The 24,093-nt window shown below is 53.9% G+C and overlaps 5 protein-coding genes across 7 annotated transcripts; 3 read left to right on the top strand and 2 right to left on the bottom strand.

The window, feature by feature from the left end:
- Window positions 1-559: 559 nt before the first annotated feature.
- Window positions 560-8,056, top strand: TM4SF5 (transmembrane 4 L six family member 5). Its single transcript, XM_025428681.3, has 5 exons — window positions 560-801; window positions 6,759-6,839; window positions 7,375-7,511; window positions 7,705-7,888; window positions 7,967-8,056. Exons 1-5 carry the CDS (start codon window positions 625-627, stop codon window positions 7,979-7,981), a joined length of 594 nt encoding a protein of 197 aa, XP_025284466.3. The 5' UTR covers window positions 560-624; the 3' UTR covers window positions 7,982-8,056.
- On the bottom strand, window positions 7,725-11,882 carry VMO1 (vitelline membrane outer layer 1 homolog). 2 transcript variants are annotated; one of them, XR_004815828.2, is made up of 4 exons: window positions 10,340-11,882; window positions 10,091-10,206; window positions 9,433-9,817; window positions 7,725-7,863 (listed from the first exon to the last, which is right to left on the bottom strand). XR_004815828.2 is itself a non-coding variant. In XM_025428679.3 (3 exons), the coding sequence occupies exons 1-3, from the start codon at window positions 10,565-10,567 to the stop codon at window positions 9,520-9,522; spliced, it is 642 nt and encodes a 213-aa protein (XP_025284464.1). In that variant the 5' UTR covers window positions 10,568-11,882; the 3' UTR covers window positions 8,143-9,519. The 2 variants fall into 2 exon arrangements, 1 of the variants encoding a protein (XP_025284464.1); XM_025428679.3 differs by lacking the exon at window positions 7,725-7,863 and having other exon boundaries at window positions 8,143-9,817.
- An 18-nt stretch (window positions 11,883-11,900) lies between these two features.
- GLTPD2 (glycolipid transfer protein domain containing 2) lies at window positions 11,901-15,478 on the top strand. 2 transcript variants are annotated; one of them, XM_025428677.3, is made up of 4 exons: window positions 11,901-12,383; window positions 12,483-12,547; window positions 12,779-12,945; window positions 13,040-15,478. In XM_025428677.3, the coding sequence occupies exons 1-4, from the start codon at window positions 12,260-12,262 to the stop codon at window positions 13,575-13,577; spliced, it is 894 nt and encodes a 297-aa protein (XP_025284462.3). In that variant the 5' UTR covers window positions 11,901-12,259; the 3' UTR covers window positions 13,578-15,478. The 2 variants fall into 2 exon arrangements, with proteins under 2 accessions (XP_025284462.3, XP_025284461.3); XM_025428676.3 differs by having other exon boundaries at window positions 11,902-12,547.
- Window positions 15,479-17,791: 2,313 nt separating this feature from the next.
- PSMB6 (proteasome 20S subunit beta 6) lies at window positions 17,792-20,286 on the top strand. The gene is made up of 6 exons (XM_025428678.3): window positions 17,792-18,020; window positions 18,399-18,466; window positions 18,805-18,936; window positions 19,050-19,179; window positions 19,799-19,943; window positions 20,069-20,286. The coding sequence occupies exons 1-6, from the start codon at window positions 17,919-17,921 to the stop codon at window positions 20,209-20,211; spliced, it is 720 nt and encodes a 239-aa protein (XP_025284463.1). The 5' UTR covers window positions 17,792-17,918; the 3' UTR covers window positions 20,212-20,286.
- Window positions 20,287-23,108: 2,822 nt separating this feature from the next.
- Window positions 23,109-23,868, bottom strand: C5H17orf114 (chromosome 5 C17orf114 homolog). The gene is made up of 2 exons (XM_049110123.1): window positions 23,781-23,868; window positions 23,109-23,388 (listed from the first exon to the last, which is right to left on the bottom strand). The coding sequence occupies exons 1-2, from the start codon at window positions 23,851-23,853 to the stop codon at window positions 23,216-23,218; spliced, it is 246 nt and encodes an 81-aa protein (XP_048966080.1). The 5' UTR covers window positions 23,854-23,868; the 3' UTR covers window positions 23,109-23,215.
- Between the last annotated feature and the right edge of the window lie 225 nt (window positions 23,869-24,093).

The following is a 24,093-nucleotide window of genomic DNA, read 5'->3' as shown; positions in this document are numbered from 1 at the left end:
TCACGACCTGAGCCGAAGGCAGATGCTTCACCCACTGAACCTCACCCTGGGCGCCCCAGGGGGAGGGATCTTTAAACCAGTAATGACAGAAGAAATGAGAGCACAATGAGGGTTCGCCACCATCCTTTTAGTTTCCTTCCAGAAGGGCCCCTCAGCCTGGGACCCCTGGGAAGGACAGGGCACCCCAGCTCACTAACTGCTCCTCACACGGGCCCAGGTTGTCCCCAGCACCTGCCACCAGGGAAGGGGAGTCACTACAGCTCTGGTGCCCCCGAGGCAGCAGGGACTTAGAGGCTCTCGGCTGAGGCACAAAGCAGGCTAGCGGCCCTTGGGGGATGGCCGCAGGGGCAGGTGCAGGTGCGGCAGGAAGGGAGAAAGAGCACCCCAACCTCAGGCCACTTCCTGCGTGTCAAGCTCCTTGCCTCCACCCCCACACCCCCAGCTCGAGGGCAGCGGCCCCTCCACCTCCTCTTTGCGGTGCTCCTGCCTGTCTCTCCCTTATCTCTCCCCGCCTGATGCTGCCACTCCTCTCCAACCTTTGTACCTTGCTCCAGGCTTGTTTTTATTCTGGCCCCGGATCGGGGCTCACTTTCACTCGGGACTCGTAGGGGTGGCTGCCTCACCATGTGCACTGGGAAGTGCTCCCGCTTCGTGGGGCTCTCCCTCATCCCCCTGTCCCTGGTCTGCATGGTGGCCAATGCCCTCCTGCTGGTGCCTCAGGGCAAGACCAACTGGACAAACGTCAGCAACCTCAGTTTGCAAGTGTGGCTCATGGCTGGCTTCGTCGGAGGGGGCCTGATGGTGAGCGGGTGGGCGCCCCGCTGTGGGGTCCTGGGCTCGAGTGGGGTGGGGTGGGGGGTGGGGATGGCAGTCTGGAGGGACCTGGGTCCTCCCACCGCCCTCAGACACCGAGGGCCTGTGAGTCCTGGGGGAGGCCCAGGGGCCTGAGCTGAACATCCAAAAATCCAAGGGTAAAGGGAAGGAAGGAAGGAAGGAAGGAAGGAAGGAAGGAAGGAAGGAAGGAAGGAAGGAAGGAAGGAAGGAGCCCCCACTCCCTGTCCCTCCCTGCCCTGCGGGGGCGTGGGGAGGGTGCCACGGGCAGCAGGGCAGCAGATGCTATCGCGCATCCCTCCCTCTCCCTCGGAGGCCAGAGGGAACAGCTGGCCCTGTGGGTGGTGATCAGGGCTGGATGATAACGGGCATGGAGGCTGGGTGTGAGCACCTGGAGCCAGGAACAGGATCACAGCTCTGTTCATCCTGCCTGTTCCGCCTCCCCGTGGTCCCTCTACTCTCCGCTCACACTTCTGGATGCCCCCCTCCATCCTGGGGCTGCCTCGACTCAGAGCTCAGGTGTGCATGGTGGGGAGGGTGCCCCTGCCCTCGGCTTCCTGGAGACTCAGATCTGTCAGGAGTGGGGTTGACGAAGGGGGGGGGACGACACACACCTCAGAGACCTCTTCATCCCCACCCTGACATTTCGGGGAACTTCAGGGTAGGTTAACATGGCCATGGGATGTCCCCAGCTTGGCTCCTCACTCCTCAGAGGACTCACGGGTGAAACTCCCCAGGCAGGGCTCCCCTGGGCCTCTCTGGACACAGTGACTGTCCTCCCTGCACCCTCACTCAGCACCACACTGTGCCCCTTCTCCAGCCCTGGCCACCCCTATCTCCCCATGGTCTAACTGGCCTGCCTCAGGGGAGACCCCCCACGCTGCCAGCACCCCTGCCCAGGACATTCCTGGCCCCTCTCTTCCCACCTCCATGCCCCAGCTGCTCTTAAGGAGACTTTCTCGCCTGTGTTCGCAGAGTCCCTTAGGCACCGCGGGGACTAGGGCCACGGCCCTGCTCTCCCTGGAGCTGGCACTCCCTCTAGGACACATACAGCATCCAGAGAGCGCGAATGCAAGCCCTGTGGCTAACCAGTCCTGCCCAGTACTTGACAGGCACTCGGTTAATAACCTGTGAGCAGTACACAAAGGAGTAAGATGATTTCAGGCAAGACAGGCCCTCCCCACCCCCAGGAGACCAAGCAGGTGTGATGGCAAAGAGCTCCTTCCTAGGGCAAGGGGGGTTGGGCGTGGGGTGGGGAGTGGGCAGTGTTCATAGCATTTTCTTTCTTTCTTTTTTTTAAACATTTTTTTTAATTTTTTTATTTATTTATGATAGTCACAGAGAGAGAGAGAGAGAGAGGCAGAGACAAAGGCAGAGGGAGAAGCAGGCTCCATGCCCCGGGAGCCCGACATGGGATTCGATCCCGGGTCTCCAGGATCGTGCCCTGGGCCAAAGGCAGGCGCCAAACCGCTGCGCCACCCAGGGATCCCTCTTTCTTTTTTTTAAACATCACTTTCTATCCCTTTGAATTTCATTTCTAGGTAAGAGAATGCTTTTTTTTTTTTTTTTCAGATTTTATTTTTTATTCCTGAGAGACACACAGAGTGAGAGGCAGAGACACAGGCAGAGGGAGAAGCAGATCCCTTCGGGTAGCCAGACATGGGACTCAATCCCAGGACCCTGGGATCACGCCCTGAGTGGAAGGGAGATGCTCATCCACTGAGTCACCCAGGCACCCGGAGAGTATATATTTTTGAAAATTTTAAAACTTTTTTCCAAAGAGAGGAGGGGAGGGGTCAGGGGAGGGGCAGGGGGAGATGGAGAGGGAGAATCCTAAGCACACCACCCCCATTCCCACCCCAATGTGGGGCTCAGTCCCATAACCCTGAGATCACGACCTGAGCCCAAATCAAGAGGCAGATGCTTAACCGACTGAGCCACCCAGGCACCCCAAGAATATACTTTTAATTTTTTTTAAGTAAACTCTATGCCACACATGGAGCTCAAAGTCATAACCCCAGGACCAAAAGTGGAGTGCTGTACCCACCGAGCTGGCCAGGCGCCCCTGTTTATAGCATCTTCAAGGAAGACCTCAGTGAGGTGACATCTGAACTGGACCCCACAAGACAAAACGAAGGAAGCTACACCACAGCCGAGGGTGGGCAGGTGGCTGGCAAGTACACAGCCTAAGCTGGCACATCTGAGGATCGTGTGGGCAGCCGGGGCAGTGGGGGTTTAATGAGATGAGCCCTGAGGCAGGCATGGGCCAGAGCATGTAGACCCTTGTGAAGAATGGGGATTTTATTATAACTGCAACAGGAAAGGTGCCCCGGGTGGGGGGGGGGCTAGGTCGGGGAACATCTGCCTTCTGCTCAGGTCATGATCCCAGTGTCCTGGGGTTGAATTCTGCATCTGGCTCCCTGCTCCGCGGGGAGTATGCTTCTCCCCCTGTTGGTGCTCCCTCTCTCTGTGTCTCAAATAAATAAAAAAACAAACAAACAAAAAAGTACAACAAGAAACTATAGAAGGACCTTTTACCTTGTTTTGAGCTTTTGAACTATTTTAAAAAAGATTTTATTTCTTTATTCATGGGAGACACACAGAGAGAGAGAGAGACAGGCAGAGACACAGGCAGAGGGAGAACCAGGCACCATGCAGGGACCCCAAAGCAGGACTTGAACCCAAGTCTCCAGGATCACGCCCTGGGCTGAAGACGGTGCTAAACTGCTGAGCCAATCAGGCTGCCAGCTTTTGAACTTTGTTTTTTTTTTTTTTTTTTTTTAAGATTTATTTATTTACTTATGATAGACATAGAGAGAGAGAGAGAGAGGCAGAGACACAGGCAGGAGAAGCAGGCTCCATGCCAGTAGCCCGACGTGGGACCCAATCCCGGGATTCCAGGATCGCGCCCTGGGCCAAAGACAGGCACTAAATCGCTGAGCTACCCAGGGATCCCCTGAACTTTTTTTAAAGTCATACGGACGAGCGCCCAGATCCTTAGCAGACAGCCCAGCAGATTTTTACAAAGCGGACCTCCCCATGCACCCAGCACTCAGACCAAGACACAGTTCATTACCAGAATCCCAGACGTGCCTCCCATGCCAGGCACGACCCCCACTAGAGTCCCCACCACCCTGATTTCTAACCCCATGGGCTAGTCTTGCCCGTTCAGCGCTTTATATGAATGGAACCCTGCAGGGTAGCAATTTTGTGTCTGGCTTCTCCAGCTCAACATATGTGTGTGAGGTTCATCCGTGTCATTATACAGAGGCGTAGTCTGTTATTTCTTGTGCGTTCCAGGGTGTGCATACACTGCAATTAATTTAAACATCCTACCATTGATGGGTGTTTGCATAGGCCCCAACTTGGGTTTATTGCAAATAATGGTGCTATGGACATTCCCACAGATGTTTTTAGGCGAACTTCTGTTTGCATGACTGTTGGATGGATACTTAGGAGTGAAATGGCTGATTCCTTTCTTTTTTTTTTTAAGATTTTATTTATTTATTCATGAAAGACACAGAGGAGAGAGAGGCAGACACACAGGCAGAGAGAGAAGCAGGCTCCATGCAGGGAGCCCGATGCGGGACTCAATCCCAGGACCTCAGGATCACACCCTGGGCCAAAGGCAGGCGCTAAAACACTGAGCCACCCAGGGATTCCCGAAATGGCTGATTCTTAAGGTGCGTGCAGGCATTCAGTGCTCATGGATATTGCCAAAGGGTTTTCTGAAGTTCTTTTTTTTTCTTTAAAGATTTTATTTATTGGGCAGCCCCGGTGGCGCAGCGGTTTAGCACCGCCTGCGGCCCAGGGTGTGATCCTGGAGACCCAAGATCGAGTCCCATGTCGGGCTCCCTGCATGGAGCCTGCTTCTACCTCTGCCTGGGTCTTTGCCTCTGTCTCTCTCTCTCTCTTTCTCTGTGTGTGTGTGTGTCTCGCATGAATAAATAAATAAAATCTTTTTTTTTCTTTTTTTTTAAGATTTATTTATTTATTCATTCAGAGAGAGAGGCTCCCTGCGAGGATCCAAGGCAGCCACTCAACCGCTGTGTCTCTCATGAATAAATAAATAAAAATCTTTTTTAAAAAAAGGAACTAAACACTTTGGCTAAGAAAATAGAAATCTCAAAGAGGTAGGTCAATGGAAATTGGTAAACCCCAAAAGCAATTCTAGGTGTCTTTGGATCTGGGGGCTTTCCAGTTAAGCATCCCACCCAGAGGGCCACTGCTGGTTCTGCTGGGAGACATGGAAGAGCAGACAGGGAGTATCTGGAAGAACTCTACTCACTTTGGCAGGTGTTTCTATGACGTCACGAGGAATGAGATGACAGAATTAAACCCTCAGCCCCACCCGTAGAGAGGAATGAAATGATGCCTGGTACACTGTGTGCCACACAAGGCACAGAGAGGCAAAGATCAAGACAGCTGTGGAATTCCAGAGATGGGCAATAGGCAAAGAGCCTGGTGTGGTGCAACAAGATAAGGCCAGAGCCAAAGTGAGCAGCCTCGAACGCCTTCCCCAAGCTCAATCTCTCTCTTTCTCTCTTTAAGATTTTATTTATTTATTCCTGAGAAACTCAGGGAGACAGGCAGAGGGAGATAGCAGGCCACCTGCGGGGAGCCTGATGGGGGACTCAATCCCAGGACCCCGGGGTCACGACCTGAGCCGAAGGCAACCATTGAGCCATCCAGGCATCCTTCTTTTTCTCTTTTAAATATTTTATTTATTTATTATTTTAGAAAGAGAGACAGCGTGTGCAAGAGTGGGGGGAGGGACACAGGGAGAGGTAGAGGGAGAATCTCAAGCAGACTCAGCACTGAGGAAGGAACTGGACATGGGGCTCGATCCCATGACCCTGGCTGGGATCATGACTTGAGCTGAAACCAAGAATTGAGTCTCAACCAACTCAGCCCCCCAGGTGCCCCCTCCTAGAATTCAGACTTTATGTCTCCCTGAGGAGATCCTGAAGGATTTGGGCAGAGAAGAGACCAGTTGAAAGCTAAGTTCACTCTGGTGGTAGCAACGTAGGATGGAGTGTGCGGCAGCACGGGAGCAAGAGATTCAGACATCTCACAGAAAGGTGGAGAAAATGTCATCCTTCGGGGAGGTGGTGGGGGATTGATCGTCCAGACAGGTTCAAGAATCATTAAAGGAAAACTTGAGGGGCACCTGGGGGGCTCAGTGGTTGAGCATCTGCTTTAGGCTCAAGGCGTGATCCCAGGGTCCTGGCATCGAGCCCCATTGTGGGCTCCCCACATGGAGCCAGCCTGTGTCTCTGCCTCTCTGTGTCTCTCATGAATAAATAAATAATTTTTTTTTTTTAAAAAAAGGACCAAGATTGTAGGTTGGGGGTCCCTGCACTGCCCATCAGGGCATTCACCAACATTCTCCCCATCCGCTCCACATAATCCCAGCTCACCAGACACTCCAACACCATTATTCCTTTCTGCCATGGAGATTTATTGTTATTGAGCATGTACTGAGCCACTCTTGACCTGAAGTCGATCTGGCATTTCATTAAATCCTGAGAACAGCCCTGTGAGGTGGGTTTTGAAGACCCAGAGAGATGAGGCCATCCCTAGAGTGTGAAGTGAGCACAGGGTTGGCATTAATTGACCCCAGGCCCTCTGACTACGGTTCAGCTGGGCACCTACCAGGCGCCAAGATCTATGGAGGATATCGTACATTGGGCCCTACCCTCTTGGAGGCTGCAGATAAGTAGGCACGTCAATGATGATATAAGTAAAGGCAGGAGGGAAGCGCGCTCCAGGAGTCAGGGAGATAAGGCCTTCCTACAGTCCAAAGGGCTGATGGCATCCCAGGCAGCTCCAGGGGGAGACTAGCGGCCGTGACGCCCCTGCAGTAAGGTGTGGAGGATGTGGGGAGCGGCGGGGGGCCTGGCTGTCATACTGATCCTCCTCTACAGGTGCTATGTCCCGGCATCGCGGCTGTTCGCGCAGGGGGCAAGGGCTGCTGCGGCGTGGGCTGCTGCGGAAATCGCTGCAGGGTAAGATTCAAACAAGGGCGGGATTGGGAAGACCCTCTGCATGGATCTTCGCAGAGCCACACCTGTGGCCACGGTCCCCCACCAGCTGCGGGAGCTCCTCCTCAGAGTCCCAGCTACGCCCCTGCACTTGGCCTCAGTGGGCATACAGAGGGGCGCTACAACTTCCGACCGACCTCCGCAGCCTCTGGCTCCAGGAGCAGCTAAGGCCCAGCCCCCGGGTTTGCAGGGAGGGTTTTTTGTTTTGTTTTGTTTTTTTAAGATTTTATTCATTTATTTGAGAGAGAGAGAACGAGCACGGGAGCACGAAAGGGGGCAGATGGAGAGGGAAAAGCAGGCTCCTCGCTAAGCAGGAAGCACCACTGGGAGCTCGACCCCAGGACCCACGACCATGACCCCAGTCGAAAGCAGATGCTTAATGGACTGAGCTCCCCAGATGCTCAGGGAGATGTATTTTGCATGCGCCGGGAGCCCTGCGAGGTAAGGTGCAGGCGCAGGAGAGGCGGCCTGCTCACTTCTCCTTCCATGGCACATCCAGATGCTGCGCTCCATCTTCTCCTCGGCCTTCGGGGTGCTGGGTGCCATCTACTGCCTGTCGGTGTCGGGAGCCGGGCTCCGAATCGGACCCATTTGCTTAATAAACGGCCAGTGGGAATATCACTTCAAAGACACGGAGTAAGGCTTCGCTTGCCCCTCTCTGCCCCGCCTTTCCCACCTGGATGCCCAACCTGCAGTGGGGGGGATGCACCTGCGCCAGGGCCTCCTCCACGTGGGCCACATGAGTAAACCTCCCTGGACACCTGCACAGGGCTGCAGGGAGGGCACACCCTCTCACGTGACCCTGCCCCCCCTCACCCCCACCCCGCAGAGGCTCTTACCTGCTCAACCATACTTTGTGGGACTTGTGCGTGGAGCCACCAGGTGTGGTCTCCTGGAATGTGACTCTCTTCTCGCTGCTGGTGGCCGCCTCGTGTCTGGAGGTCGTGCTGTGCGGGATACAGCTGGTGAACGCCACCCTCGGTGTCTTCTGCGGCGATTGCAGGAAGAAGGAGGTGGGGCATAGTGGGGGTGGAGCTGGAGCGAAAACCCCCTTGCTCCCTGGCTGCGTCCTCACTTTCTCTTTTCCGCAGGGCACCCCTCAATGAAGTTCCACTGATGTTGTGCTCCCTCCTGGATGCCCGACTGGCCCACCTGAACCTGGAATAAACTTTTGAACTCTCTGTTCGGGTCTCAGATGATGCCCTCTGTGCATGGAGGGCCCCAAGGCCTCCAGCCACACAGGGCCTCCGGGTGCTCCTGTTTGGGAACCCCCCCCAAGTGTCCTTAACAAGTAGTTATTGGCCTGTTAGAATGCGCTCACATACAGTGCCAAACAAGACAGGCAAGTTCCATATGCCCAAAGAATTTAACAACCCAGGGGTGTAAGAAGGGTACACATTTTTTTGACAGCCAATAGATTACTTCACTTTTTTTTTTTTTTTAATTTTTATTTACTTATGATAGTCACACAGAGAGAGAGAGAGGCAGAGACACAGGCAGAGGGAGAAGCAGGCTCCATGCACCGGGAGCCCGACGTGGGATTCGATCCCGGGTCTCCAGGATCGCGCCCCGGGCCAAAGGCAGGCACCAAACCGCTGCGCCACCCAGGGATCCCAGATTACTTCACTTTTTAAAAAAACACGCTGGTGATGGGATAGGTATTAGCTGATGGAGGGACTTTTTAAAATAAAATAAAGTCCAAGAAAGTGAAATCAGAGCCGAAGTCTGGTAAATGGACAAGCCATCCAGGTAGCTGGGGGGTTACAGGTGGAGACCAGCAAGGACAAAGGTCCCAGGCAGAAATCCGTACGTGGAAAAGCCACTTTCATTTTTTAAAAAAATACTTTTTATTTATTAATTTGAAACAGATAGAGAGAAAGAACAGGAGCAGGGAGAGAGGGAGAAGCAGGCTCCTCACTAAGCCAGGAGCCTGTTGTGGGGCTTGATCCCAGGACCCAGAGATGTAACCTGAGCTGAAGGCAGATGTGTAACCATGGGAGCCCCCCAGCTGCCCCAGAAGAGCCATTCTTTAACTTTTGTAGGAAAGAAAAGGAAACGGTGAAAAAGACAAATTAGTCCAAACTCTAGAAAATGAAAGCTTAGGGTGTTCTAATGTTGCTGGCTCCTAATTTGGTAGACATTTCTCAACCTGAGGTCACTGATGGTTCAGAAAGGAAAGACCCTGAGCTCTTAACGAGGACAATATGTCTGCAGACACCACCATCAGACGCAAAATTGTGTTCAAGGGCACTTTTTCTTTTTTTAAAGATTTTTATTTATTAATGAGAGACCAAGAGAGGCAGAGACACAGGCAGAGGGAGAAGTAGGCTCCATGCAGGGAGCCTTAGGCAGGACTCAATCCTGTGTCTCCAGGATCACGCCCTGGGCAAAAGGCAGGCGCCAAACTGCTGAGCCACCTAGGCTGCCCTCAAGGGCACTTTGCTGGATGAAGAGTCCGTGACTTTCAGGGGCCTGCCTGGCCTCCTGAGCCCAAACCCAAATTTAGGCCTGACCCAATGTCGAGCTAAGAGGAAGACAAGGAGACGCAGCTTCCTACCTCTAAAACAAGCGAGACCACAGCAGAGACAGAGAAGCTATAATAGGGAGCGAGCGCGGTGGGACTGGCGGGGGGCCGGCGACCTCCTTAACTGCGGCAGCAGAAGAAGCGCACGTCGTTGAGGGCGGTGTCATCCTGGAGGCCCATCGGGGGCTCCACCTTGGTCTGCAGACCGCACACGCCTTTGGGGCAGGGCTTACTCCATTTCCCAAAGTCACCCCAGGCCAGGCCGGGCCTCTCCAGCTCCGTGCTGTCGGAGCAGCGGAAGCGTACGTTGTTGGCAGCCGTGTTGTCCCCGAGGGTCTGGCGCGCCTCCACCCTCAGCGAGAAAGCCACCAGAAAGCCACCGCCAGGGCACCACAGGGGCTCACTCCATGAGCCCCACCTACAGGGCAAGGGGAGAAGCACAGGGTCTGAAGTCCCCTACCCCGCCCCTCCATCCCTACTCGCCCTGGGGGCTTCTCAGCGGGGGGCTGCACCACGGGGGTAGGGGGGTGGGTTTCCTCACCTGACCTCCAGCAACTCCCCACCCACTCCTCGGAGGTCTCAACTGCCCCACAGCCCTGACCTTTTAGCCTGTTAGCTAGAAGGGTGTGTGTGTAACAGAGAGGAAGGGGCTTATCCACATCCTCTGGGGTCCTTGGCCCTGGCCCCACACCTTCCAGACTGGGACTCCACCACCTGCGTGTTGCGCTCCGCATTCCCCCGTGAGCAGTGCAGTCGAATCCCGTTCAAAGCCGTGTCATCTCTGGAAATGCCTTGGGGGGGCTCTTCCTGGGCAGGGCAGGGAGTGGGGGGAACGGAGGGGTAAGGACCCGTGAAAAGATTGCCATCCTCTGTTCCTGTGCACACGTGCACAGGGTCCTGCGTCTCCTCCCCACTCCAAGACCTAGGCCTGAGCCCCTACCTTGAGTGAGAACCCACTGGCAAAGAATCCATCAGGACACATCTCCGGCCAGGCCCAGTCGCCCCAAGGTCCCCCATTGGTCACCTCGATGACCGACGTGTAGTCACTCAGGTGGTCAGCTTGTGCATTTCTGCAGCAGGTGCCCCACAGCAGCACCAGCAACAGCAGCTTGGCTGCGGCCCCCCTCTCCATCCTGTGGTCTCGGTGAGCTGAGCTACTTGTGTGCATTTATAGCACCACTGCGACTGAAGACTCTGATTACGGAAGGGCCTCCTGGATTAAGCGACACCCGAAACTAATCCATTCCAGGAACCCTGCAGACTCCACTTTCTATTCCGCAGATGATGGGACTGGGGCTTAGAAATGGCAAGCGACTTGCCTATGGTTGAGGTCAACAAGCCTGGAACCGCTCCCACACTAGGAAGCAGGAGCTAAAGTCCAGGGAGAGAAGTGATGGACAGGATTGGTCAGAAGCAACCTCAAGGACTCCAGAATTTGAAAGAGCGTTAGAGGGAGAGATGGGACAAGAATCCAGGAACTGGGGGAGGTAGAAAGCTTCTTCTTAGTAATTGGGGCCCTGACTCCCAGAGAATCCGGGGCACCCCTTCCCCCAAAGAGAAAATATACACAGAAACGATTCTAGGTAGTTTACAAGGAGGGGATGGAGAACGCCTAAGAGCAAAAGATGCTGTTTCTTCCATCACTTCCATGTCCTTTCCCTGAATGTTTTCCTAGCTATGACCACCAGGTGGAATCCTAATTTGGGAAGGAAAAAAAAAAAGACCTGAATTTGTCAGGGGGCGAACCCCGATTTGCCTGCTCTTCACACTCTCCTGTCTTCATGGGAGCCCACATCAACGTGGGGGAAACAGAGGATACATTTTCCAATGGACCTTGAGTTCTGTGAGGGCTCTTTTGTCTTCTTGAGAACTAGTACAGGGCATGGATGCAAAAATAGTTCATAAGGTTTGGTTTGAAGAATAATGTGGGTGGCATGCTTGCCCAGAATATGCAACTCTTGATCTGGGGGTCATGAGTTCAAGCCCCACATCAGGCAAAGAGATTCTTTAAAACACACACACACACACACACACACACACACGAGATGAATAACTGAAGAACCAGAAGCAATCTGGAGTTAAAAAAAAAAAATGAAGCCACAAAAAATATAAACATTCAAAGCCTAAAGTAGGGATGCCTGGGTGACTCGGGGGTTGGGCACATCTGCTTTTGGCTCAGGGCTGATCCTGGAGTACCCGGATGGAGTCCTGCTTCTCCCTCTGCCTATGTCTCTGCCTCTCTCTTTCTGAGTCTCTCATGAATAAAAACAAATAAATAAAGCCTAAAGTCTAAAGCATCCAGATGGAGATAGGTCCCTTGAACACGGAAGAGTGAATTTAGAAGTGGGCGCTTCCTGGAATCCCAGGTGCCCTATGTTTGAACCTAACACGTTAAGATTTATGGAGCAATTGTGGTAAACTTTTGCATTTACAGTGTTGGCACATACGTTATCATTTAATCCTCAGATGCGATCGACAAAGTACCTATTATTGTCCTCAGTTTACAGTGGCCAGAATTCAAGCCCAGAATTAATGTCGGGCCCCCACCATTGCTCAGTGGGGAAACTGGTTCTCGGGGCCTTTCTTCCTTCTTCCTACAACCTGGCCCTACACGGAAGGCAAACGCAGAGATGTGTGGTTGGTGCTGAATCCCCCCCCCCAATCTTCTCCATTCCGTGAGTCCCCCCAAATCCTCTCCATCCGGTCCTTCATCGCTGGGATGCTGCCCTCTGGGGCAAAGGGCGCCGGGGAAGGGGACTTGGTAGGTTAATTATTAATTAACCCTTAGCACCTCAGCGTACCTCGGCCTTCTCCCGAGGAGACGGAGGGACAAGGGCTGGCTGGGGGCCGGTGAGGGGCGATGGCGCCAGCAGCAGGCACTGGGGTCGCGATGCTGCCGCTTGTCTCGCGGTGCTGGTTCCGCCACGCGATTCCCCTCGCGGTCCTCCTGCTGCTGCTGCTCTACGTCTGTGCCTGGAGCCTGCGTGAGTGTCCCCTGCCCTCGGCTGCCCTGGGAGGAACCGGGAAGCTCCGCGCGGGCGCCCCGAGCCCCCTCCTCACTGCTCGGCCTCGCCCCTCCCCAGAGGTCCTCCCGGGCTGCAGATCCGGGGCACAGTGGTGTGTCCCCCAGGGCCCACCGCCGGCCCAGGTATGCTGGGGACGGGGGTGGGATCCGGATCGCGGGGAGCCCGGCCAGGTCTAGGATCCGGGGAGGGGGTTGGTCCTGCTCCCAGTGTCCCCTTTCCCGTCAGCAGCAGGAGAGACGCCAGGCCGACTTTAGGAGTCACGTCTGCAGGGCGCGCCCGGGCTGCTCCGCGCAGGAGGCCCCGCAGGCCAGGGGTTCTGCTCCCGCCCCCTCCCACCCGTGTCTGCCCCCAAGGTCCCGCGGCAATCGGGCCCCCCGGAGGCCCCCGAGTGGGAAGAGCCTCAGTGCGCGGGCCCCCAGGGAGCGCTGGGCCGCGTGGTAGGGCCGTTCCGAGCCAGCCTGCACCCCGAAGGCGATGTGGCGTTGCCGCAGTACCTCGCGGGATGGAGGGCGCTAGTCAGGTGAGTGGCCTTGGGTCCTCCACCCCGGGGCCCGCCTCCCGGGGCCTCCCCCGCCCGCTCTCCAACCACGCTCTGCCTGCCCCCGAACACACAGGTTCCTAGCTCCCCTCGGCTCCATCTTCGCCTTCGCCACGAGCGAGGCCTCTGCCAAAGTGATGGCCCTCGAGGCGCGGGTGCACGGCCCGGAGGCGGCGCACTACTCGTCGCTGGCGGCCATGGCGGCGTGGGAGCGGCGGGCTGGCCTGCTGGAGCCGCACGGGGTCGCCCCTCGAGACCCCGCCGGCTCCTCGGGCTCGCGCACACTGCTCCTGCTGCACCGAGCGCTGCGCTGGTCCCAACTCTGCCTCCACCGGGTGGCCACCGGGACGCGGGGCGGGCCGGACGCCGGCGCGCAGTGCAGCGACGCGTACCGCACGGCGCTGGCCCCGCACCACCCCTGGCTGACCCGTCAGGCCGTCCGCCTCGCCTTCCTCGCCTTCCCCGGCCGCGGCCACTGGCTAGAGCTGGCGTGCCCGGGCGCCGGGGAGGCGGAGGCGCGGGCCGCGCTGGCCCGGGCGGCGGGCACCCTGGGGGATGTCTACAATCGCACGCAAGGCTTGCTGGCCAAACTCGACCTGCTGCAGCTGGCCTGAGGCCCCCGGAGCCCCAAGGGCCGCGCGTCCAGCCAGCCAATGCCCCGGAGGCGGGCCAGGGGCGGGGCCGCCGAAGCCACGCCTCCCTGTGACGCCACCGCCTGGAGGGCCCGCCCCTCCCGCTCTGCGCAGGCGCGGGGCCCGGGGAGGTGCCGCGCGGAATAAAGAGCATTCCTAGCGAGCGGTGGTGGATTTAGGGCGTCTAGTGTGATGACAGCAGGCGCTTAAGGGAAATAGAAAACAATGAATGTGGGAAGATGTGTCATCCCTGTTCCCGGCAGCCGAGCGACTCACGCCAACCCCCCCCCCCCCCCCGCCCCGGGGCCGCTCCCAGCCACTCCCAAGGCTGCCGTTGCCCACTGCGTGCCAAGTCTCCGGCCCAGACCTGCGCCCCGGCCGCGTCCAGCCGGCTCCTTCCTGAACGCCTCCATAGACGCCGCAGGTGCGGCACGTCCAAGCCCTGCACCTCTGCGTGTGTCCCCCGTCCCTGCCCATCACTAGCACCCTCCCCTGTCTGCTACCCAAGCCTAACACACCTGTGCGTCAGGCCTCACACCGGAGCAGGCAGAGCAGGTGCTCAGCTCATAACGTGTGTTCACGAAAACACGTCCTTGGGCACGCCCACGAGAGTGAGCATGAAAGCAGATGGCCGTGTCACACGATGAGAGCTCTCAAGTTGGGAGTCCAGCCCACTTTCCCCTGCACCCCAGAATCCTATACATGCACCTCCTGATTAGATACCTTCGCCTGGATTTCTGCTAGACATAACAAGCCTAACATGTCCAAGACTGAGCTGCGCATACCCTTTCCTCCCCGCCCCCACCCCCCAAATACTTCCTTCGCGGCGGAGTCTTTGCCAACTCAGTAAATGACCATTCATTCCATTCTTCGAGGTCCTTAAGCCAAAAACTTTGTAGTCATTCTGACTTCTGTTTCTCTTGCATCACACCTTCATCTAATCTGTCAGAATCTCACCGTTTCCCACGATCTCCGCTGCCATCACCCTTGCCAAGCCAACTTTATTGCCTGGATTATTACAGTAGTCTCCTAATGGACTCTCTGCCCCACACTTGATTCCCCTATTGCGTATTTTCAAAATAACAGCCAAAGTAATCTCTTAAAATATAGATCCTATCACATCACTTCCCAGCTCAAACCTTCCAATGGCTTCCTATTGCACTCAGATAAAAAAAAATTTTTTTTTTAATTTAAGCAGGAAATTTTCTGGCTCGTATTTTCAATTGAGAATGATGAAAAGCTTCATAAAAGTCCTGCATGATCTGACTCTGTACGAGCTGAGTTGAACTCTTCCGAATTTCATTCAATATTTCAGGCACGATCCTGCCTCAAGATCTTTGTACTTGCTCTTCCCTCTGTCTAGAACGCTTTTCCCCCAAATAAAGAAATTACTTCTCTCCTTATATCCTTCTGGATTTTACTCAAGTGACTCCTCAGGGAGACCTTCCCTTGTTATTCTTTCTAAATTTTACACACACACACACACACACACACTTCCTGTTTCCCTTCTCTACTTTTTTTTTTTATTAATATGAGTCACTATGTAATAACATGCTGTATATTGTACTTCTTTGTTTTGTTTTGTCTCCATTAAGAAATGTAAGCTGCATGGAGCTGAGAACTTCTGTCCATTTTGTTCCTCCATTGCTTCAAACAGTGCCTGCCACCTAGTAGACATTCAATAGCTTTTTGTTAAATGAATCTATGAACATTCAAAATGGTTCTGATGGCTGGAGCCAAGAGTCAAAACGAAAAAAGGAGATTGCACAAGGATGCAAATGTACTTAATGCTGCTGAATCAGACTTCAGAAATGCTTAAGATGCAAAATGGTATATGTTATTTATATTTTACTACAATAAAAAATTTTAAAGTAAAGAGGAAATGTGATTCTGGACAGTTGGTCAGGAGCCATTTCAACGAGGGTGTTATGTGGTATTTAGAAGACTATTGTAGATTCATAGGAAGACCGCTTAACACAAGAACAGCAAAATACACATTCTTCTCAAGTGCACATGATATCCTCCAAGAGTGACCATATGTCAGGCCTCAAGAAAGTCTCAATTTTAAAAGATTAGGGAGGCCTCAGTGGTTCACTCGGTTAAGTATCCGACTCGATTTCAGCTCAGAGTCCTGAGATCAAGCTGTGTGTTTGCCTCTGCACTCAGTGGGGAGTTTATTTGAGATCCTCTCTCAATCTCTCTCTTTTCACAATTTTTATTTTTTTTATTTTTTTTTTTTAATTTTTTTTATTTATTTATGATAGTCACAGAGAGAGAGAGAGAGGCAGAGACACAGGCAGAGAGAGAAGCAGGCTCCATGCACCGGGAGCCCGATGTGGGATTCGATCCCGGGTCTCCAGGATCGCGCCCTGGGCCAAAGGCAGGCGCCAAACTGCTGCACCACCCAGGGATCCCTCTTTTCACAATTTTTAATAAAGATTTTATCTGTTTGACACAGAGAGAGAGCACATCCAGAGGGAAGGGGTAGAGGCAGAGGAAGAAGCAGGCTCCACACTGAGCAGGGAGCCCAATGCAGGGCTCAATCCTAGGACCCTGAGATTATGACCTGAGCGGAAGGCAGACACCTCACCCAGGCACCCTCAAAAAATAAATCTTTTTTAAAAATGAATTTTAAAAGATTGAAGTCACAATAACTGAAATGAAATGAAAGTAGAAATCAGTAACAGGAAGGGATTTGAGAAATTCACATATAATGTGGAAAAGAAACAACATACTCCTGATCTTTTCAAAGACCCAACTTCTGTTTTATTTTATTAAAAAAATTTTTATTTACTTATTCATGAGGGACACAGAGACAGAGAGAGAGGCAGAGACACGGGCAGAGGGAGAAGCAGGCTTCATGCAGGGAGCATGACGTGGGACTCCACCCCAGGTCTCCAGGATCACACCCTAGGCTGAAGGCTGCACTAAACCACTGAGCCACTGGCGCTGCCCCCAACTTCTGTTTTAATTGGTTCCATTGTTTGCCTTCTATTTCATCTATTTCCACTCTGATCTTTATTATTTCTTTCCTCCTGCTTTTCTTTAAAGTTTTAGTTTGTTCTTCTTTCTATAGTATCTTAAGGATTTTAAAATAGGCCTTCAGAGCGACAAGTTTCCATCTGAGTACTGCTTATGCTGCACCTCTAAGTCTTGATATGTTTTATTTTCATGATCACTCATCTTAAAATATTTGCCTTGTGATTTCTCCTTTGACCCACTGGTTGTTCAGGGGTATGAGGAAGTGAAAAGACAATCTATAGATGGGAGAAAATATTTGCAGATCCTGTCTGATAAAGGCTTAGTATCTACAATATAAAAAAGAACACTTATGATTGAACAATAAAAAGATAACCCAATTTTGGGGCGCCTGGCTGGCTCAGTCGCTGGAGCATGCGATGCTTGATCTCCAGGTCGAGAGTCAGAGCCCCGCCTTGAGTGTAGAGATTACTTTAAAATAAAATAATATAGGGCACCTGGGTGGCTCAGTGGTTGAGTGTCTTTGACTTAGGTAATGATCTTGGGGTCCTGGGATGAATCCCGCATGGGGCTCCTTGCAGGGAGCCTGCTTCTCCGCCTGCTTATGTCTCTGCCTCTGTGTGTCTCTCATGAATAAATAAAATCTAAAATAAATAAAATAAAATAGGCTAAGGATTTGAATAGATATTTCTCCAAAGAAGATATACGAATAGTCAATTAGCATATGAAAATATGCTCAACCTCACTAATCATTAAGGAAACGGGTGGGGAAGCTATCCAAGATGGCATTTCACGCCCACAAGGATGGCTAAAATTAATTCACAGTGACCATGAGTGAGATGTGGAGAAATGGGAATGCTCATGCACACACACTGGGTTGGCGGGCCATCCCACGGGGCAGTTGCTATGCAAAACTATCATTTCATCAAAATACAAAGTATAGATGCAAAGTATAGAGTCCCTACACGACCCAGCAGTTGTACTCCTCGCATACAGAGCTAGGTATACACCTAAGAGAAAGCAGAGGTGCGCTGTCATTGGCATTCAAAGACGCTCAGGGCGTCCCCAGACTCTGAACTACAACTCCCATCAGGTTACGTCAGCCCCGCGACGCTCTATGGGAAGCGTAGGCCGCGCACCCGGTCCCGGGAACTTTTCGGTTTGTAGGCTGTCCACAATGCCATCAAGCGCTCACTGTCGCAAAAGAACCTCACCTGTACGATACTTTTTCCTCCCGCCGTCAAGCGTGACTTAGCTGCGTCCACAGACTGCTTCCCCGCGGGACTGAAGAGAGTGACGGGGCGCTTTACGACAGTTGCTTTGTGGCACTGCCGGGAGAGGAAGATGGCGGCCACCTTGCTAACCGCTCGAGGAGCGGAGTCCGCGCCGGCCTGGGGTGCCGAGGCCATCACCCCGGACTGGGAGAGCCGGGAAGTCTCCACAGGGGTGAGGAGGCACTCGGAGTCCAGGAGATGCGCGCAAGGCGTGAGGCGAGGGAAGGCGGAGGCCTGAGAGGGTTGGAGAGCTGGAGGGCGGGGGCAGGGACGACGTATCCTGAGGATGCCGGAGACGAGTGTGGTACCTTAGGGGCGGGAGGTGGGAGGGAGGCGGGAGCGCGGAATCCTGGGCCCTGCGGGACGAGGGTTTAAGGCCGGGAGGGGCCCTTGGGGATTTGAGGATGGGCGTTGTGGTATTCTTGGGGTGTTGGGGGACCCCCGGGAGATTGGATAGCGTGCGCCGGGGGCTGCATTGAGTGGTCATTGGAGGGGTGTGTGCTGGAGAATGGGAAGGGGCCCACCGTCACCCCTTTCTCCTTTCTCCCAGACCACCATCATGGCCGTGCAATTTGAAGGGGGCGTGGTTCTGGGAGCCGACTCCAGAACAACCACTGGGTGAGCTCTGGACGCAAATCGGCAGGTCACCCCGTCTTTCCCTTCCTTCTTCGCCTAGCAGTCCATCCTTACCCTATACAGCGCCCTGTGGGAAGGGAGGGTTCTCCCCTCCTTGGACTTGCGGATGTATTCCAGCTCCTACTACTTTTCAGGCCCCCACTCACCCTCTGGTGAAACTTTTGTAAAAGTCTGCCGTCTGCCGTCCATCTGGCTTCAATTTGGCAGGAAGCTAATGGCAAATGCTGGAATTTCGACTCCAGAGCCCCTGGAGTAGGTAGAAGCTGGATGGAGGTGGGAGACAAGGGGGATCGCTCCCTCACTGTCCTGCCATCCTGCAGGTCCTACATTGCCAATCGAGTGACAGACAAGCTGACCCCTATTCATGACCGGATTTTCTGCTGCCGCTCAGGCTCAGCAGCTGACACCCAGGCCGTAGCCGATGCGGTCACTTATCAGCTTGGTTTCCACAGGTACTTGTGGGCAGGGGAGGAGCCAGTATGTGCTGAGAGTGGGGACCTGAGGGGCTGAATGGTCTGACTCAGGTCCTGATGCTGCCTTTGGTGTCACTCTCCTCACCCCCTAGCATTGAGCTAAATGAGCCTCCACTGGTACACACAGCAGCCAGCCTCTTTAAGGAGATGTGTTACCGATACCGGGAGGACCTGATGGCAGGAATCATCATTGCGGGCTGGGACCCCCAAGAGGGAGGGCAGGTAAGAAACTCTACCCCCACCAGAGTACTGGACCCATGCCTTTGATCCTTTCCCCACTCCAGTCATTTCCGTTTTATTTTTTCTTTCTTTCTTTTTTTTTTTTATAAGACTTTATTTATTTATTCATGAAAGACACAGAGAGGGAGAGGCAGAGACACAGGCAGAGGGAGAAGCAGGCTCCATGCGTCCCCCAATGCGGGACGCGATCCCGACTCCCCAGGATCATGCCCTGAAGGCAGCACTAAACCACTGAGCCACCCGGGCTGCCCCATTTAGGTTTTCTTCCCAGTCTCTACCTCATTTACTCTTAACTGCCCCCCCAGGGATCCCTGGGTGGCGCAGCGGTTTGGCGCCTGCCTTTGGCCCAGGGTGCAATCCTGGAGACCCGGGATCGAATCCCACGTCGGGCTCCCGGTGCATGGAGCCTGCTTCTCCCTCTGCCTATGTCTCTGCCTCTCTCTCTCTCTCTCTCTCTCTCTCTGTGACTATCGTAATTAAAAAACAAATAAATAAATTAAAAAAAAAAACTGCCCCCCTAGACCAATCCCACATGGACCGCTGTATGTACATGTGTTGCAGAGGGTACAACTGGTGACTCTGTCCTCCTTCCATCCGGCAGGTGTACTCGGTGCCCATGGGGGGTATGATGGTAAGGCAGTCCTTTGCCATTGGGGGCTCTGGGAGCTCCTACATATATGGCTATGTCGATGCTACCTACCGGGAAGGCATGACCAAGGAGGAGTGTCTGCAGTTCACTGCCAATGGTGAGAACTTGGGGTTTTGGGCCTGTGAACTCCAACCCTTATGTCCAAACCAGGCCAATATTCCTCATTTCTTATAGCAATGCCAGGATCTGAGTCTGACCGTAGATTTCTTCTTTTGTTCACAGCGCTCGCTTTGGCCATGGAACGGGACGGCTCCAGCGGAGGGGTGATCCGCCTGGCGGCCATTGCAGAATCAGGGGTAGAGCGGCAGGTACTTTTGGGAGACCAGATTCCCAAATTCACCATCGCCACTTTGCCACCTCCCTGATTCCTGGAATCCTAGGCTACAGTAAGCGATACCCCATAGTGACGTAAAATTCAATAAACAGTTTGTCTAAAAGAATCTGCTTTGAGGATCTTTTCTTCACCTCGAGCCTGCATTTGTTTGGCCCACACTGGTGTATATGAACCTCTGCTCTGAGCTGGGAGGCAGTTGGAGACAAGCCTTTGCAAAAGTGATTTTCCAGCCTCCTTTTCTTTCTCCCCACTCGCTTTTCTTCACCATAGCCAGGTCCTTAGGATACCAAGGTGTGGTTGAAATAGGAGCTCCTGGGGATCCCTGGGTGGTGCAGCGGTTTAGCGCCTGCCTTTGGCCCAGGGCGGGATCCTGGAAACCCGGGATCGAATCCCACGTCGGGCTCCCGGTGCATGGAGCCTGCTTCTCCCTCTGCCTGTGTCTCTGCCTCTCTCTCTCTCTCTGTGACTATCATAAATAAAAAAAAATAAAAAAATAAAGAAAAAAGAAATAGGAGCTCCCATCCCCTTCCCTGCTCCATCCCAGGGGTGATCTCAGAATCCTGACCGAGACCGAATCACTTCCCCTAGGCCTGCCTCCTGCTTGTCATCATGGGTAGCTCCTGACCCCAAGGCCAGAGGACACCGGATGTCCAGCACAAGTTCACAGTCCCCTCTGCCCACATTTACTCTCTGTCACCTCATCTTGTCAGGAGCAGCAGTGTGACTACGTTGGCTTTGAGGGGAAAGGTGGACTTTGTTTGCAAATAGAGTCCGAGGTGAATGTCAGGTGGGGAGGGGGCCCTGAAAGCTGTCATTCCCTTGGCAATGTGATGGTGAACCAGTCTTCAGCCCCTACGACGGGGGCTGCGAGTTGACTCTGGCCCCCCAAGGCCGTCTGCATTCAAGCCGGGGACCTAGAGGAGCTCAGCAGTGTTCATTCATGGTGCTCGGTGTTCTCGGTCTCCCCTGTTTTTCCTCCACTCCATGGATAAGGGAACTGTACAACCACATTTGAAAACTTTGTTCTAGAATGTGATCCAGCTCTGGAGGATTTTCAAGGTTACAAGAGAAGCTTCCTGAGGAGGTGAGGGGTTCTGGATTAAGCGAAAAAAAATAGAGGGTGTCTGATCCCAAACATGTACCTCAACCTTAACCGTAGAGAGGGACACCGGGGTGGCTCAGTCAGTTAAGTGTCTGACTCTGGATTGAGGCTCGGGTCATGATCTCAGGGTCATGGGATCAAGCCCCACATCAGGCTCTGCTCTGAGCGGGGTGGGGGTGGGGTGTCGACTTCTCTCTCCCTCTTGCCACCAATCCCCCCCCCAACATGCCCATGCTCGCTCCCTTGTTCTCTTTTCCTCTCTCTCTCAAAAATAAATAGATCTCTTAAAAAAGTAAGTAAATAACCCATAGAGAGAAGAGAAAACCTTTGATTTTTCTGTAAAACCTGTTCACCCAGCTGTCCCTTGAGGTAGGTGTCTTTGATTCCTCCCCCCCACCCCCAGCTCTGCGTTGAGCCCAACAGTTGGTCCCTCAAACTCTACCCACTTCTCGCCTTCTGTACGTCACTCTTCCGTAAGTGATGCTACATAATTTCAGGTGTGCAACATAGTGATCCTAAACAGCGTTACTGTGCTCACTCCACACCCCTGTCTTGACCCAAGCTGCCATCAGGGCTTGCCTGCAGGATGGCAACAGCCCCCTCCATGACCTTGCCGCTCCTGCATCTGCCCTTCGGCAACCTTTTCACATAGAACTACCGGAGGGATCTTTAGATGTAAGGCAGAGCCTGTCGCCCCCTGCTTGACCTTCCTTGGTGTCTTCCCATCCCATCTGGGATCTAGGATCATATTTTAGGTCCTTATCATGGCCCTGCTGACCCAGCAGTTACCCCCAGTGTTGACGCTCTGGTCACTGGCTTTTTTTTCTCTTCCCTAGGACCTCAGGGGTTTTGCACTTACATTTCCTGTTTTTCCTGCCCAGGACTCTTCCGTGATTTTATTTTATTTTCTTAAAGATTTTATTTACTTATCTATTCATGAGAGACACACAGAGAGAGGCAGAGACAAAGGCAGAGGGAGAAGCAGGCTCCCTGTGGGAAGCCCGATGTGGGACTTGATCCCAGGACCAGTGAGCCACCCAGGTGTCCTGATTTTTTTTTAATAAACTTTTTTTTTTTTTTTTATGTTCATCTCTCCACTCACAACTTGAACTCACAACTCGAGATCAAGAGTCACATGCTCCACCGACGGAGCCCGCCAGGCATCCCATAAAATAAACTTTAAGAGCAGTTTTAGGTTGACAGCAAAACCGAGCAGAGGTTGCCCGCCCGCCGATGCCTGCCTTCACGCTCAGCTAGCTACGCCCCCACCCCGCCCACCATCCGTCACTGTCACTATCGCTGTTGCCATCCTGAACCAGTGCATTGCAGCCATTACAGCAAATCCGCACGACACAGGGCTTCCCAATTTTCACAGGCTCCTTACCATTCAGGTCTCAGCTCAAATGACCCCCTTATCAGAAAGTTCCTTCTCGACTACCTGGGGTTCAGAAGCATCCCCTCCATCCTGCCCTCCCAGCACCGTGTAATTTGCTTCCTAGCATTTACTGTTCTCTCTCCCGGCTCGTGTGTTTATTTACTGTCTGAAAAGAGGAGGTTCCCTGCCTGGTCCACTGAGGCAGCTTCATTGCCTGCGGGGCTCCAGCCTTTCCACACTGCTCACCACTCTTAACCCTGGGCTCGATTTTGGCACACCCGCTTCAGCCAGCTCCACCTGGGCCCCGTGTTACATGAGCTGCGTCATGTTTACTCCCCACTGCGTCCGCTCCCGTGGGTGCTGCACCCCCAGCTCAGCATTGCGACCCAGCCCCAGGGCCTCAGGCTCCAGCCACTCCCCGCACCCTAGTACGCTCACGTGCACACAACACTTGGTAACTCTGGGTACATTTAATGACAACGTCACGGGGAACCTGGGACCACACGGATCATGGAGAAGCCTGGGGAGGCAGGGTGGCAAGGCGCCTGCTTGTCCCCATCAGATGGTAGAGTCGTTGGCAGATGCTAGGTCATGCAGCTGGTGGCGGAAGGAGAGTCGGGCTTTCCTGGTGAAGTAGGCGCCAGACCCTAAAGATGGAGTCCCTCCCTCGGCCACAGTGGGGGCAGGAGCCGGGCTGGGATTTGGGTCTGGAGGGACAGCGGGATCCAGGCCTGAAAGGGAGATTGGAAGGGGAAGAAGGGTGTCGTGGGTCAGTGTCCTTCCTTCCGCAGTGAGGAGGGAAGAGGCCAGGGGGTCCTGGGGCAAGGAGTGGGGATGTTGAGACAGCAGGGCTGCTTTCACTGCCTCTGACCTATGTACTCACGCAGAAGGGCCCCCGATGCCCTGCTGTCACTGTCTTGAAGGTGTTAATATATATATATTTTTTAACCAGGGGCTTCACCTCCTCATTTTGTACTGGGCCCTGCAGGGTATTTAGGCAGTCCCATGGGAAAGTCCACCTCCCCCCAGGGAAACAAATGATCCTTTTCCCTTCACTGGTTTAAACATTTACCTTTCTCCCCAGACAGAGAGAGCCCCCCGTTCTCCCCAGCCCCCCCCATACCTGCTCCTCTTTGAGTCCCCTGCTGTCTCCGGCACCCACACCATGGGAAGCACCATGCCCACTTGAGACCCATCTCAACAGTGGAGGAGACCCGGGATGCTGGCAATGGCCAGGAGGGCCCCAGGGGGAGGGGTGTGGTTTCCAAGCCCCCCCGCCGCCCCCCGCACTGTGGGCCAAACTACCACTTAGCCTCAGACCGCCTGGTGATTATAGGCGCCAGGGGGTGGAAGGAGGAGGAGAGGGAGGACAGAAGAGGTGGACAGACACCCCATTCAAACACCTATCCTTTTGTGCCCCCTTCATTTGCGGGCAC

The sequence above is a fragment of the Canis lupus genome, chromosome 5, assembly GCF_003254725.2.
Source record: "Canis lupus dingo isolate Sandy chromosome 5, ASM325472v2, whole genome shotgun sequence".
In the NCBI taxonomy this organism is placed as follows: domain Eukaryota; kingdom Metazoa; phylum Chordata; class Mammalia; order Carnivora; family Canidae; genus Canis; species Canis lupus.
This window is presented reverse-complemented; position numbering and strand designations above follow the sequence as displayed.